Source organism: Ranitomeya imitator, chromosome 9, assembly GCF_032444005.1.
Source record: "Ranitomeya imitator isolate aRanImi1 chromosome 9, aRanImi1.pri, whole genome shotgun sequence".
In the NCBI taxonomy this organism is placed as follows: domain Eukaryota; kingdom Metazoa; phylum Chordata; class Amphibia; order Anura; family Dendrobatidae; genus Ranitomeya; species Ranitomeya imitator.
This window is the reverse complement of record NC_091290.1, coordinates 41,355,049-41,369,501: the sequence shown is the minus strand read 5'-3', so window position 1 is coordinate 41,369,501 and position 14,453 is coordinate 41,355,049. Positions and strand designations below refer to the sequence as shown.

Genomic DNA, 14,453 nt, shown 5'->3' with positions numbered 1-14,453 from the left:
GCCCTCGCAGTGTGCTGAGCCAGAATCTGACCCTGATGAGACTATGGTGCCCCGTCCCGAACGCTATAGCACCTTACACGGTGACACAGAGGAAGGTGCACATGACATTGAAGAGGATGTGATAGATGTCCCAGTTGTTGACCCAGATTGGCAGCCATTGGGGGAAGAGGGCGCCACTGCCAGTAGCTCAGAAGTGGAGGAGGATGATCCGCAGCAGCCATCTACATCAGGGGTGTCAAACTGCATTCCTCGAGGGCTGCAAACAGGTCATGTTTTCAGGATTTCCTTGCATTGCACAGGTGATAATTTAATCACCTGCAGAGAATGATTCCAGCACCTTGTGCAATGCTAAGGAAATCTTGAAAACACGCATGGTTTGAGGCCCTCGAGGAATGCAGTTTGACACCCCTGATCTACATCGCAACAGCTGACATCTGGCAGGCCCGTATCAGGCCAAAAACATTTGTCAAAAACAAAAACAGTTTTAGGACAGCGTGGCCATCCGGTGAAAGTAGCACAGCGTGCAATGCCTGAAAAGGTATTCCATAGTAGGAAGAGTGCAGTGTGGCAATTTTTTAACCAAGATCCGAATGATCAGTCAAAAGTTATCTGTAAGAAATGCTCAAAGACCTTTAGCAGAGGGAAGAATCTTCAAAATTTAAATTCAACGTGCATGCTTAGATATTTAACCAGCATGCACTTAGTCCAAACGTCCCGTACCGTTGGTGCACCTGCTCAGAATGAAGGTAGTCAGCAATGCTACATTGCTTCCCTCACTATAAGCCCACCGGTTAGGACACCACCAGCAGCAAATTTGGAGGTATCGTCGCAAGGCCAAAGCAGTCAGGGAATCACAAGGTTATTGGTAGGAAACACTGTATGTAGGCCAACATCGAGAATACCATCATCAACCCTCTCTCAATCCGCCATGTCCACCACCACCACCACTGCTAGTTCCACCATATGCACCTCTCCAGTCAAGCTCACCCTACAAGAGACTCTCGTTAGGAAAAGAAAGTACTCATCCTCTCATCGGCGTACACAGGGTTTGAACGCCCACATTGCTAGACTAATCTAGTTAGAGATGATGCCCTACCGGTTGGTTGAAAGCAAAGCTTTCAAAGCCCTGATGGCCTACACAGTACCACACTATGACCTATCCAGTCGACACTTCTTTGTGAGAAAAGCCATCCCAGCCCTCCACCAGCATGTCAAAGACCGCATTGTCCATGCACTGAGGCAATCAGTCAGTAGAATGGTGCACCTCACAACAGATGCATGGACCAGTAGGCATGGCCAGGGATGTTACGTGTCCATCACGGCACACTGGGTTAATGTGGTGGATGCAGGGTCCACAGGGGATTGTTCTGCCTAGCCCATGGTCTAGGAAACAGTTGGCTGTAGGTGTTCGCCACCCCTCCTCCTCCTCCTCTTCCAGAAGCGAAAGCTCGTCCACAGAGCGCAGTCGCACGACCACTCCATCCACAGCTGCCAGTGTTGCACACGAGGTGTCCCATTATCGAACAGCTAATGGTAAGCATCAGCAGGCTGTGTTAGAAATGAAGTGTTTGGGCGACAACAGACACACCGCGGAAGTACTGGCCGAGTACTTGCAACAACAAACTCAGTCATGGCTGGGCAGTGTACATCTTGAGGCAGGCAATGTAGTCAGTGATAACGGAAGGAATTTTATGGCTGCCATAGCCCTTTCAGAACTTAAACACATACCTTGCCTGGCTCACACCTTGAATCTGGTGGTGCAGTGCTTCCTCAAAAATTATCTGGAGTTACCAGCCCTGCTCCTGAAGGTGCAAAGACTTTGCTCGCACATCCGCCGGTCGACCGTACACTCCAGCCGTATGCTGAACCATCAGCGATCGCTGAATCTTCCCCAGCACCGCCTAATAATCGACGTTGCAACAAGGTGGAACTCCACACTGCATATGGTTCAGAGGCTGTGCGAACAGAGGCGTGCTGTAATTAATTTGTGGGAGGATACACATACACGGGCAGGCAGTTGGATGGCATACATGGAGTTGTCTGGTGTGCAGTGGTCAAAGCTCCAAGACCTCTGTCAAGTCCTTAAGTGTTTTAAGGAATGCACACGGCTGGTAAGTGCAGATGACGCCATCATAAGCATGAGCATCCCACTAATGCGTCTGCTGATGCAAAGTTTGACGCACATTAAGGAGCTGGCGCCTGCAGCCGAGGAGGAGGGAAGCCTTGATGACAGTCAACCATTGTCTGCTCAGGGAACTCTCCTGGACAAGGTGGCAGAAGAAGAGGAGGAGGAGAAGGATGATGGGGATGAATATTTATAGGAGGAGGATGCTTCACAGGGGGCAATAGAAACTGGTGGCGTTGCAAGGTCAGGTACAGGGTTTTTGCGGGACACAAGTGATGTTGATTTGCAAGAAAGTGCTCCTCAACCCAGCACAAGCAGTGAATTGACACCTGGAACATTGGCCCACATGGCTGAGTATGCCTTGGGTATCCTAAAAAGGGACCCCCGCATTATCAAAATGATGACCGATGACGATTACTGGTTGGCCTGCCTCCTGGATCCACGATATAAAGGAAAATTACAAAATATCATGCCACATGAGAACCTTGAGCAATTATTGGCTACCAAACAAGCAACTCTTGTAGACCGTTTGGTTCAGGCATTCCCAGCATACAGCGGTGGTGATGGTTCACACACGCGCCGTAGGGGGCAATATGGTAGAGGTGTTAGAGGTGCACAAATCCGAAGTGGCGTTGGACAGAGGAGTTTTATGACCAGGTTGTGGAGTGATTTCGCAATGACCGCTGACACGACAGGTAGTGCTGCATCGATTCAAAGTGACAGGAGACAGCATTTGTCCAGTATGGTTACAAACTACTTTTCCTCCCTTATCGATGTTCTCCCTCACAGGTCATTCCCCTTTGATTACTGGGCATCTAAAATAGACACCTGGCCTGAATTGGCAGAATATGCATTACAGGAGCTCACTTGCCCTGCTTCTAGTGTGCTATCAGAAAGAGTCTTCAGTGCTGCTGGTTCAATACTGACCGAAAAAAGGACACGTCTGGCTACCCAGAATGATGATGGTCTAACCTTCATTAAAATGAACCAATCATGGATTTCAAATTATTTTGCCCCACCTTCCCCTGCTGACACGTAGCTTGCCTGAAAAATGTCTTGCTTTTGGCCTCCTCTTACTGACTTCTCCAATTCCTCCATTTGCAGCTGCTGAATGTCTACCATAGGCCATTTTTATACCTCCCTAAATGGGCTGACTCCCCCCACAGGGCCGTGGTCACCACCTGGCGCAAGCACCCGTGCGAGTGCCATTTGCCTGGACAGGTGGGTGCGCTCACTCTTGGGTGACGGCACTGGCACAGGGTCCCACATAGTACAATGAAGTGTCTCTGATGGTGGTGGTGCACAACCAACGTCAGACACACCGTCGTAATATGAGGGGCCCTGTGCTAGTACCGCCGCCCACGAGAGAGTGTTCCCCCCCAGCCCGAACAGTGCTCTACCACTTGCAATACTTACCTCTCCCTGCTCCACCACTGTGTAGTCTGTGCTGTTAAATCCTTCAATGGCACTGCCAATACAAATTTGTTGAAATGATAGATGATAGTTAAAATATACAGGGGCCCTGGCCTCCATTTAGACCAGTTAAAACTTTGCGCCTACTACCACTGTCTGACACTCAGCAGAGGAGCTCACCCCTATACCTAGCTATGCCGCCTGTTTAGTCCTGTTACCAATGTTCAACTGCTTTTAGCCTACTTTTGTATTTGGGCCTACTAACCGTGTCTGCGCCACTCATTACAGTTGTCCTCCACTGAACAAAGCTAGGCCGCCTGTTTAGTCCTGTTACCAATTTTGAACTGCATTTAGCCAACTTTTTATTTTGGGCCTACTAACTGTGTCTGCGCCACTCATTACAGTTGTCCTCCACTGAACAAAGCTATGCCACCTGTTTAGTCATGTTACCAATTTTGAACTGCATTTAGCCTACTTTATTATTTGGGCCTATATCTGTGTTTCCTCCTCATCCAGCCCATTGCCCAGCCACTGCTAGATGAGTCTGCTGGTACATTGACCCAGACCACTACATTCCCCTTGCACTCTACACAGCCAGAATCTGACTCTGCTGAAAGTCAGGTTCCCCTTCCCGCATACTATACCACCTTACACGGGGACAAAGAGGAAGGTGCAGATGAAAGTGCAGGTTCCTTCATCAGGTGGGGGGCATACTCGTTGGTGACGTCACTGGCACAGGGCCCCTCATAGGACACAAAAGTGTCTCTGGCAGTGGGAGGCACCACCCGCCGTCAAACACACCGCCATACTATGAGGGGCCCTGTGCCAGTGCCAAGTGCCAACGAGTGGGCCCCCCTGCTTGCTCAGGATCACAGCACTTGCAAAGTTGAAATACTTAACTCTCCCTGCTCCACCGCCGTGACGTATTCCGCGTTTCCTGGGCCCACGAAAATCTTGAGCCAGCCCTACCCCCCCACAACTTTAGCCAAATGACCCCCTCTTTTTAATGTCTAACTATTATTATAAACTAAATTAAGATTGACAAGCTTAAGAAATAAGAATTGATGTTTTTGGCATTAAAATGGACACTGTAGGTGTTTTCCTGTCCTCCACTCACTGCCGACTTTGATTCCCCATTGACTTGCATTGGGTTTCGTGTTTAGGTCGGCCCCCGACTTTTCGCAATAATCGGCCGATTTCACCCGACCCGACTTTTGACAAAGTCCGGTTTCGCGAAACCCGACTCGATCCTAAAAAAGTAAAAATCGCTCAACTCTGCGCAACAGCACCTGAAGGGCCCGAATCATGATATTGAGACCCTGTAAAATGGCTCAAGTGGCCCGCCATACAGGTACCTTTCCAAGTACAGGGGAAAAGAGGGGTACCTTGCCAGCAAGCTTCAGGCAGCAGGGACCTCACACACCAGCGTTAGCAGGAAAGGCTCATGGATTTCAACTGGAAAAGGGATTCATTTATTGCCTCCAGGCCGGCCGGAACACTGCGACACCTGTACCTCGTTCCCTGGACTGAGGCTTACTGCTACTATCAGTAAACCAGGTAAAGACTGCAAACCTGTGTCCTGGTACTTTACTATACCATCCACCACACCATCTGTGCCATACACCTTGTGAGCCCTGGAGACCCCACTGCCCAGGCGGGCGACTCTTGAACATGCTCTGATAAGGTGTTATCCCATGCTCGGGTGCTAAATATGTTCCGAGTCCTCGCGGCTGCATGTCTTGCGGATGTTCAACAGCTGCAACACATGTAGGGATTTCCTGTTTGTTAGGCAATCCCTTCTTGTGTTGCGACTGTCGAACAACCATGACACATGCAGCCACGGGGACTCGGAATATTTTTTTCAAGCACGACAAAGATATTCGGTTAAAACCCGAGAATGCTCAGATAACACCTTATCCAAGAATGTTCGCTCATCAGTAGTATGAACCCATCATCTACCAATGAAAACTTTTTGTTTGTTTTTCTTGCACTAGTTTTTATAAATTACCCTAATTTTTTAACATGAGAGGGGGATAAATTCTAGCGCCGAAAGATAAAAATATTAGTGGTTAAATTCCATTTTATTGGCGAAGCTTAATTCATAAAAGAAGGAGACGCCCATATAACTTTATGCGTTTCGGACTATAGCGAGTCCTTATTCATAGATGTCTGAATAAAGATTCTTTATAGTCCAAAACAAGTAAGCTTATATGCGTTTCTACTTTTTATTCTTATTTTTTCACTATACTTTTTTAATGAAGTCAGCTTCTCCAATAAAATGGAATTTTGTAACCACTAATTTTTTTTCCTTTGGAGCTAGACTTTATCCCCTTCTCCCATTTTTTTTTTCACTTTATTGTCTACTTGAAATTTCTGGGCCGGAGGACTCTGTGCACCAATATGTAGGATACAATGGTACAGTATTTCTTTCATTTGAGTGGTAAGCTGGTTTAACCATTTTTTTTCTCCCATTCTTTTTTTATCCCTAAACACAGTATGCAAGATGAACCTTCCAGCTACACAGGAACCTTAGTTTTTAGGCCATGTGCACACATTCAACATTTAGTCAGTATTTTACCTCAGTATTTGTAAGTCAAAACCACGAGAGGAACAGTCAGAGGAAAAGTATAATAGAAACACGTCACCACTTCTGTATTTTTCACCTACTCCTGGTTTTGGCTTATAAACACTGAATGTGTGAACGTTGCCTTCATCATTTATAGAAGCTATGTAGCTGTTCCGGTTTCATTCAGTTTTTTACCTCAGTATTTGTAAACCAAAACCAGAAATGGGTGAAAAATGCAGAAGTGGTGACGTGTTTCTATTATACTCTTCCTCTCATTGTTCCACTCCTGGTTTTGGCCTACAAATACTGAGGTAAAAACAATCACCAAATACTCAACATGTGAACGTGGCCTTAGAGAGACATTTCAGAACCTTTCCATGTATAGACTGATGCCCTTACAAGTGGACAATACACGATGAAAAGATATCAGCCAAGCCTAAATGACATGGGAATCCTCTGAGATTGCAGGACACTTGCACCACAGGGGCCCAGAGGTGGTAGGGGCCCGCCAACAGCAACGACTATTTCAAGCCTGCATGGGCCAATAAAAGTCTGTTCTATTTTGCACTATTGTTTAAGTACTGCCTCCATTTTGGCTATGTTCAGGAGGCTGGGTGCATGCTATGAGGGCCTGGCACCCACTGTGGAGCACGCCGCTGCTTCTTTTTTCTTGTCATATCTACTTCATAACTATCCATTGTCTTTATAGCCTACCACATCAACTACTCAGTAAGTTGACGCATGGCGACGGCCCCGTACCGACGCTAGTGTGAAAGTAGCCTAAACTAACTTTGTCCTGTTCCCTCCTTCCAAATATTATCTGCATGTGAATCTGCGCCCTATTATTCATCTGTCTCCACACCCTCCATGCACACGATAACTGCACTTGATACTTGACTATTGCACTTAAACACACGGGCTGATGACCGGATCCTGCAGCTTTATAGGAAAATCCCTATTTATTATAATTGCCAGACCTGAAATAACAAGCACTTTTCACCTATTGTGTCCCCCCATTTCCTTGTAGATTGTAAGCTGCGAGCAGGGATCTCACCCCTAATGTCACTGTTTAAATTGTCTTAACTTGTACTGAATTTATTGTCTGTACATGTCCCCGCTTAATTGTAAAGTTCTGCGGAATATGTTGGCGCTATATAAATAAAAAAATTATTATTTATATGTTGGTCTGTCTATTTTATCTGTTCGGTTTATCCATCTGTCTATGTCAAGCAGTCACAGATAAAAAAAATAAAAAAGAAAATCTAATATAGCATAGACTGTATGACGCGGTTAGTGTTTTATTTCATTTCCTGAGTGGCTGGATAATGATTTGCTGACAGCAGAAAGAAATGAGAGTAAGATGAGCGTAGAACATTACACAGGGGAATAGGTGAATGGAAAGAAGGGGGGACGGGAAATTTGGAGTCAGAGAGAGAACTGAGAGGAGGGGGGTTGGTTTCAAGGCAGGAAAAATGTAGAAGAGACATGTTTATTAGAGGGAGATGAAAGGAAAGATGAGAGACGGTGTGCAGCAATGGAGAGAGACTGGAAGATGCAAGGCAGAATTAGGAGACATACGGCAGAGACAGATACACATGGGAGACAGCCCACAGAGACTGTAACCAAGGACACCCACAGAGCGCCTCTGTCACCATATGCCTCAATCACAAACCTCAGCTCCATCCCCGAGCCAAGAACATGGGGAAAAATAACATAATACACTAAATAATGACAAGTAAGCACAACTAATAAATCATTGATTAAATAACTGGTTAGATTTTACATCTATGTAAAGCTTCTGCGATATCCTGAATATCATCATGTAGGGTTTACCGAATGTTGTAATGGGAGTGACATGACCCCCTTCATGATCATGTAACATGTCATATGGGAGTATGAGGTATATGGAGCTGAAACCAGTCTACATACAATGGGAGCTGGCTGTGTTACACAGCCAACACCTGCATCTAACAGAACAGCAGTGATGGGAGCAAGCTCCGATCGCGGCTGTTTAATAATTGAAATGCCACTGTCAATCACTTATAGAAGTAGTTATCTAGCACAACCTCAATGCGCGACTATTTTGGCAGCTATACTGTATACACTCCTCACCATTGAAATGGGGCATATTTAATAATATATATATATATATATATATTTATATATACACGAGCACCAAGTCGGGGGTGAAGGTGGAGTGCCAAGTTTGCAGTCTTTTCCCTTTGTGCATTAAACGTTACTGTCATCAGTGCCTGATTTGATTGACTTCTGAATTTATTGTGGTGTCACAAGTACAGCACAAGTATCCCATCTATGGTATGCCTTTGAAACCGCAACACTAAGAAGGGTTATGGAAATCGTGGGATGGATAGACATGTTACTGATATCTAAAATGATTTATTCAGCTCCGTTTATTTAGTAGGAGCACCACATGCAGAAATCCCCGCACTTATATCCTTGGCTCCAGTCATTAATGGTCATCTGAGGAATGCTCTGCCATACTAAATGCACTTAGGCAAATCATCAAGATCCACTGCTGGCAGCTCCCTTTTCAATTACCAATCAATAATGTCCCAGATGTGAACAACTGGAGACAAGTCATTGGACACTGAATGCCATGGTAGCACGTTTTCTTGCACTCTTAAAGTTTTTCATAATGCAAAGGCAGGGTGGTGATGATGGTTCATTCTCCTCAGCAATCAGTACCACTTTTTTTTTTTTTAATACGCAACGATAGCCAAAGATTAGTCTTGAGACCACATTGGCAACACCATTCTTCACAAAAGAAAATGAAGTGTTAAGTGGCATAATGTACGTCAGCCGGACCCTTGAGTCTTCATTCCAGGTCACAAACAGACCGGTGTTGCATTGATTTAATGGTGGAACCATGTATACAAAGTGTCCCAGGAGCCAGTTTTCAGCATGACCATACCAGGCTGCATATTGCTGTTGCTACTGTGAGCAGCCTGCTTGGCCAAAACGTACTACCATGGCTGCAGCGTCTCCGGACTTGTCTCCCATCGAGCACATCTGGGACGTCATTGGTCGGTGATCACACACACGAGCTGCCAGCAGTGGATCTTAATGATTTGCCCAAGTTAATTTAGAACATTCCTCAGACAACCATTAATAACCTCATTGATAGTAGCCAAGGATGTAAATGCGGAGATTTCTGCGCATAGTGCTCATACACCATACTGAATAAAGCTAAATGTTTTGAGAATTTCATTTCCATTTTTTATCATTTGCATATCAATAACATGTCTATCCATCCTGTGATTTTCATAATTCTACAACTTTTCCACAAGAATGCTTACTGGCTTTTGTAAATCTTAAAATGCAACATTAAAGTGTTTATTCAGCCCCTTTAATTTCTTTATGAATAGTATAAAATAATTATAGTGCTCACCTTACCTATCTCCCTCCGCTAATGTGCTGCCCCCTTCCCTAATCCACCGCCAGGTTTTCTACCATGGTCTCCAGCAAAGACGTTTAAACATGGACACGGAAACGACAACATGGAAGCAGCGGGGGATTGGTATCATTAGAATTATTCCTTCTATTATTTTATACCCTTTATGTTTTTAATGGAAAAAAAAAAAACGGCTACAAACTAGACAATCCCTAAAACTCCCCAAATCCTCTGGATTTTCAATGAAATGGTCAGCAAGGTGTATTAAAACATTGGTGGGCCAGTCATGGTCACAGACCATTTAGACCCCAGTGACTGAAGTAAAAATTAATAAATAAAAAAAATTAAAGTATTTAATTTACTTTTGCATTTAAACATTTTTTATTATATAATCAATTATTAGTACAAAATTAAAAATTGTGGCACCTTCCCTTTAAAAAGCGCTGGAAATATATAGCAATCACAAGATCAGTCAAGAGCCACAATCCTTCCTGCTGACAGTTTCCAGTGAACAGAAGAGACTTACTTTTTTTTCTTAATTGAAGAATAAAGAAGAGCTGTAAAATACTAATATGGCAAAGATGCTAATTTTTATAGATAGAATAACTCTATAACTGTTTATATCACAAAATCCCTCTTCTTTGCCAGCAGGCAAGTAGCACATGGAAGCCCACATCCAAATATGACAAGTGTGTATGTCTAAAATATTAATATATATATATATATATATATATATATATATATATATATATATAATTTTTTCTACATTTTTTTTCCCTCATCAGGATTCAGCTTGGGTCTCTGTACTGTAAATGACGAAGGAAGACATGCTGTGCTTTGTAGTTTGTGCATCCTCATTGTGCATGCACTCCGCTAGAGACGATGCTCTGCCATGCAACACACATTAATATTTAACATCAGGACAGGGTGGTGTATGGAATATGTAACAATGAATGCTCTGCATTATATAAGAACACTACGGCCTTCCATTGCAGTGCACATACTGCATAGTGGATCGCTTTTCCCAGAAGACCGTGTGGGAAAAGGAAAGAGGAATGGGGAGGATAAAAGGCAGGATGGGCCCAACCTCTAGACTGGCATAAAAGATGATAATGTCATCTGAGCCGTTAGGGCTATTGATCGGAGGATCAGCATCATGGAGAGTAAAAGGCGGGGCAGAGAGGATGGATGAGCTAGAAGGGGGGAGAGAAGCAAAATTGATAAAGAGGGTGGCAGCATAAAATGGCCAAGAGGACAAGGACTGAAACATATAGACAGAATTAAAGGGTGCAAACAAATCAATTCTGGGGTGATATTTGTTTCAATTGGGTCAAAATTGTGCAAACCTGAGTAGGACAGGAAAATACCAGGGGTGTACAGGGGCGGACATGTCAATGGTGCAACCTGCGCAGCCGCACAGGGGTCCAAAAGGTAAGGGGGCCACTACTGCCTTCAAAGCAGACGCAATTTTGCATTATGATGAGCTATTGGACTGCAAAGGGCCCATAATTTGTTCTCGCACAGGAGCTCAGTTCTAGCTGTGTCCACCAATGGGGACGAACATACCACTGGTGCAACCTGTACAGAGGCACAGGGGTTCAAGAGGTAAGGGGGCCACTTCTTCCAAAGTAGGAGGAATTACACAGTATGATGAGCTATTGGGCTGCAAAGGTTCCCCCATATATTCTTGCACAGTGGCCCCCTCCTGTATGTGTCCACCCCAGCACTTAATGCAAACTTATGGACAGATGTGGAAAAGTAGACCATGTGAGCAACTGGCGAGTACCGGTCTGCAGTAGTCATAGTTTGCACACTAACGGCAGACTGGGTTATGTCATGTTGATGACTTGTTCCATTAGACAGATGAAGTGGAGCTCAGCTATTACCATGATACCATTTAAGTCTATGACGTTGGGCCAGGTTTAGATGATCGTATCGAAAAAAAAAGGAAAATGTAGACATGATAAGATCCATGTGCTCGAATAGGTGCAAGAGTTACCTTATATTGCATACACTATTCTGATCCATAAACCAGGTGTGGACATATACTTGGTGCAACTTGTGCAGCCGGCCCAATAGGTAAGGGGGCCCATTTTCACCTCCAAAGTATGTGGAGTTGTGCATTATGATGAGCTATGGGACTGCAAAGGGCCCATCTATTGTTCTTGCAGACGGACCCTCTTCTGTCTGTGTCCACCAGTGCCATAAACCCTCATATACACTGGCATATTGGCTACAATTGGCTCATCCGCTCTCCACCTGTGGTTTGTTGTTTACCACACTCATCTGAACAAGTGCTTATCCTAATGCAAGGAGATATTATAATGCACAAATGATGCAACCCGGGATTCAGCTTTGCTACATCTTTATCCTACAGGATCTCAAAAGGGCTGGACCTCCAAGGAGGGCATCCATTTTTACGTAGCCCAACACTGGCTAAAAGGCATTAAGACAATTTTAAAGACTTGCTTACCTTTCAAAGGAGGTAAGGGTGTTAGCTCTTGTTGCTTGCTCTGGTAGCGGAACTGAGAAGAGCTGTGTGATCTTCGTTGACGGGAGCGAGGAAGAGTACGACGGGAAAATCCATCTACCTTGTCAGCCGCTAGGACAGGGGAAAGGCCCGGGGAGGATGGACTTGTGGGGGTAATGGGAAGTTTGGTCTCCATTAGTATGTTCAAGGCAGCAGCAGGAGGAAGATGTTGGTGGCTGTTACCGCTGCAGAAGATGATGGCCGCACACTGGGGAATTATTAGTAATCTAGGCCCAGGTGGGTCCTAGTGGAAGCAGGATCACCCATGGGCAGCTGATGAAGAAGCTGGGAAAAAGAAATAAAAGACATGATTAAAATACATATGTGAAAAAAGCAATAAAATGTAATTAAGTCACATAGTAACATTAGTATATAGTACAGATAATGGATGTCTAGAAATCATGATGAACGATGGCTAATAAATCAGTAGTAATATATGGTGAAATAACAACGGATGGAATACATAAAATTGGGCAATATGAGCTAAACATGCAAGATAAAGGTTGGGTCATTGCCAATGTACCATCAACAGATACTGCAGTAAAATTACCCATCACTTGCTAAGGCAGCAACAAAAATGAAGTCCTATCATGTTTGCCTATCTTACAGTTATATCTATATGTATTTACAAAGTACCCATCCCATTGAGAAACTTCCCTTGGACCAGTTCCAGACATCAGTGGTCTACACACCCTGAAATGGTCACCATCAAGCCCTAAAGTCTGAAATCCCTGCCATATACTGCAGTTAGTGCCAACATTATGAAGACACCATGTTGCATATATTCCTCCTCGGACTCTTACAAAAACTATCTGCAAACCATAATATATGAAAAAATACAAAAAACATCTCCCAAGAACCTAGACTTCAGTTCAAGACAAGGAAGACTCTACTAATTTGAGATGATCATCTGTGTGATACCAGGCATTTTAAAACAGTTATTAAAAAAAAATATGACATTTTCACACTAGATTTCTACACCTATGGACAAATTTGATTAATGTTCAAAAAAACCCTATGTGTTGATATCCCCCGTTTCCCAATTTCAGGGGCACAAAACTTACAGCTGCAGCTTTGCCTAAAGGCTCTTGCTTTGATAATTCACCTTCTCGTCTCGATCTTTGTATGTAATCTGCATCCAAAGTCTTAACTAATCAATGGAGGCTAGGCCGCAAGCGGGATGAAAATCAAATTTACAGTTGAACGATATCCAGATTGCCCGGCCCAAATGGCCCACGGTTGAAAAACCAAGTAGCTTACGCCTCTTCCCGAGAAACGTAGAAGTAGGTCCTTCAAGGGGCCACGGATGATTCCTGCACCACGCAGTCTCTGCCCAATTCCTTCACGATGTATGGGTTGATTTTATTTTGCAGTCTATAGGGTTAATAATATATCCTCAGGCTATACACCGCTTTCAATATTCCAGAGATTGAAATCCTCTCCGGGACGCGGAGAGAGCAATGTATGTAGGAGCAGTGCAGAATCCGGAAGAATAATATATTCAGGAAATTAATATTGGCAGCCGGTACGGTGTGCAGAACCGATGCATTCCTAATTTTTTTTTTTGGGGAGGAAAAAAAATAAAAATTCTGTATTAACCCTTTAATCTTCTATGAACCGGGAGCATCAATAGGCATAAAAGGAAGAACGTTAGGCAGGAATCACCTTTTCCCTTCAAGCTTCCCCCTGGGATCTGGTGGAGGAGCGTCAAATAATTCTAGCATTGCATTCAAAAAATGATCCGCAGACCCGTAATTAGAATAAATTCTGCAGGATTGGTAATTATGGAAGGAGCCGCCACAGCTGAGACCGTCCGCAGTGAATAGGTTCCTAGTTTTAGGTTTTCCTCCTTTACGGGATTTTGCATAGGCCCCTTTGACCCTCCTTTCTGTCAACCTGTCCTTGATCCATAGAAGCTGTCTTCACGTGAATTGTAAGATCTGCAGTTTCCTTGTCTCCGGCTATTAGGCAGATGCAATGGTTGTATGGAATTAGGAGGATTTCCCAGTTATTTTTTTTTTTTCTCCTCCAATATCAGCAGCCTTGTTTTATCTCTCGCTGCAGGATCAGTACAATGACAAAAACCCAAACCTATTCCTCCCCCCCCCCTGCACTTCTCCCAAATGTCATGTGACCATGAATGAGCCGGAGATTGGCCTTTTAATAATAGGGTCTGCGTCACTGCTGGGGGGTGATGTCACTTCTCTATAAAACCATTGGTTGCAGTCATGCTGGATTTAAAGGGACAGCTGCCTGTGCAGTAGTGCTGGGAGGAACGAGAGTGTGGAGATGATACATGTATACGGCGGAAATAAGACTGGAGCTAAATGTATCACATACTCTATCATTAGCCGTATCGGTTTGTTCCCGCACATCCACAGTGTGAAGATCAATTTACATCTTGTAT

General features: G+C 44.3%; 1 protein-coding gene across 1 annotated transcript in view; it reads right to left on the bottom strand.

Moving 5' to 3' along the window:
• The window catches only part of PPP2R5B (protein phosphatase 2 regulatory subunit B'beta), an 85,375-nt gene extending 71,197 nt beyond the window's left edge, over nucleotides 1-14,178 (bottom strand). Inside the window, exons 1-3 of the mRNA XM_069740374.1 lie at nucleotides 13,712-14,178; nucleotides 13,111-13,597; nucleotides 11,990-12,331 (exon numbers count right to left, since the gene is read on the bottom strand). Of these exons, the coding sequence (XP_069596475.1) occupies nucleotides 11,990-12,182 (193 nt within the window). The 5' untranslated portion in view covers nucleotides 12,183-12,331; nucleotides 13,111-13,597; nucleotides 13,712-14,178. The remainder of the gene's footprint in view (nucleotides 1-11,989; nucleotides 12,332-13,110; nucleotides 13,598-13,711) is intronic.
• Nucleotides 14,179-14,453: the final 275 nt, after the last annotated feature.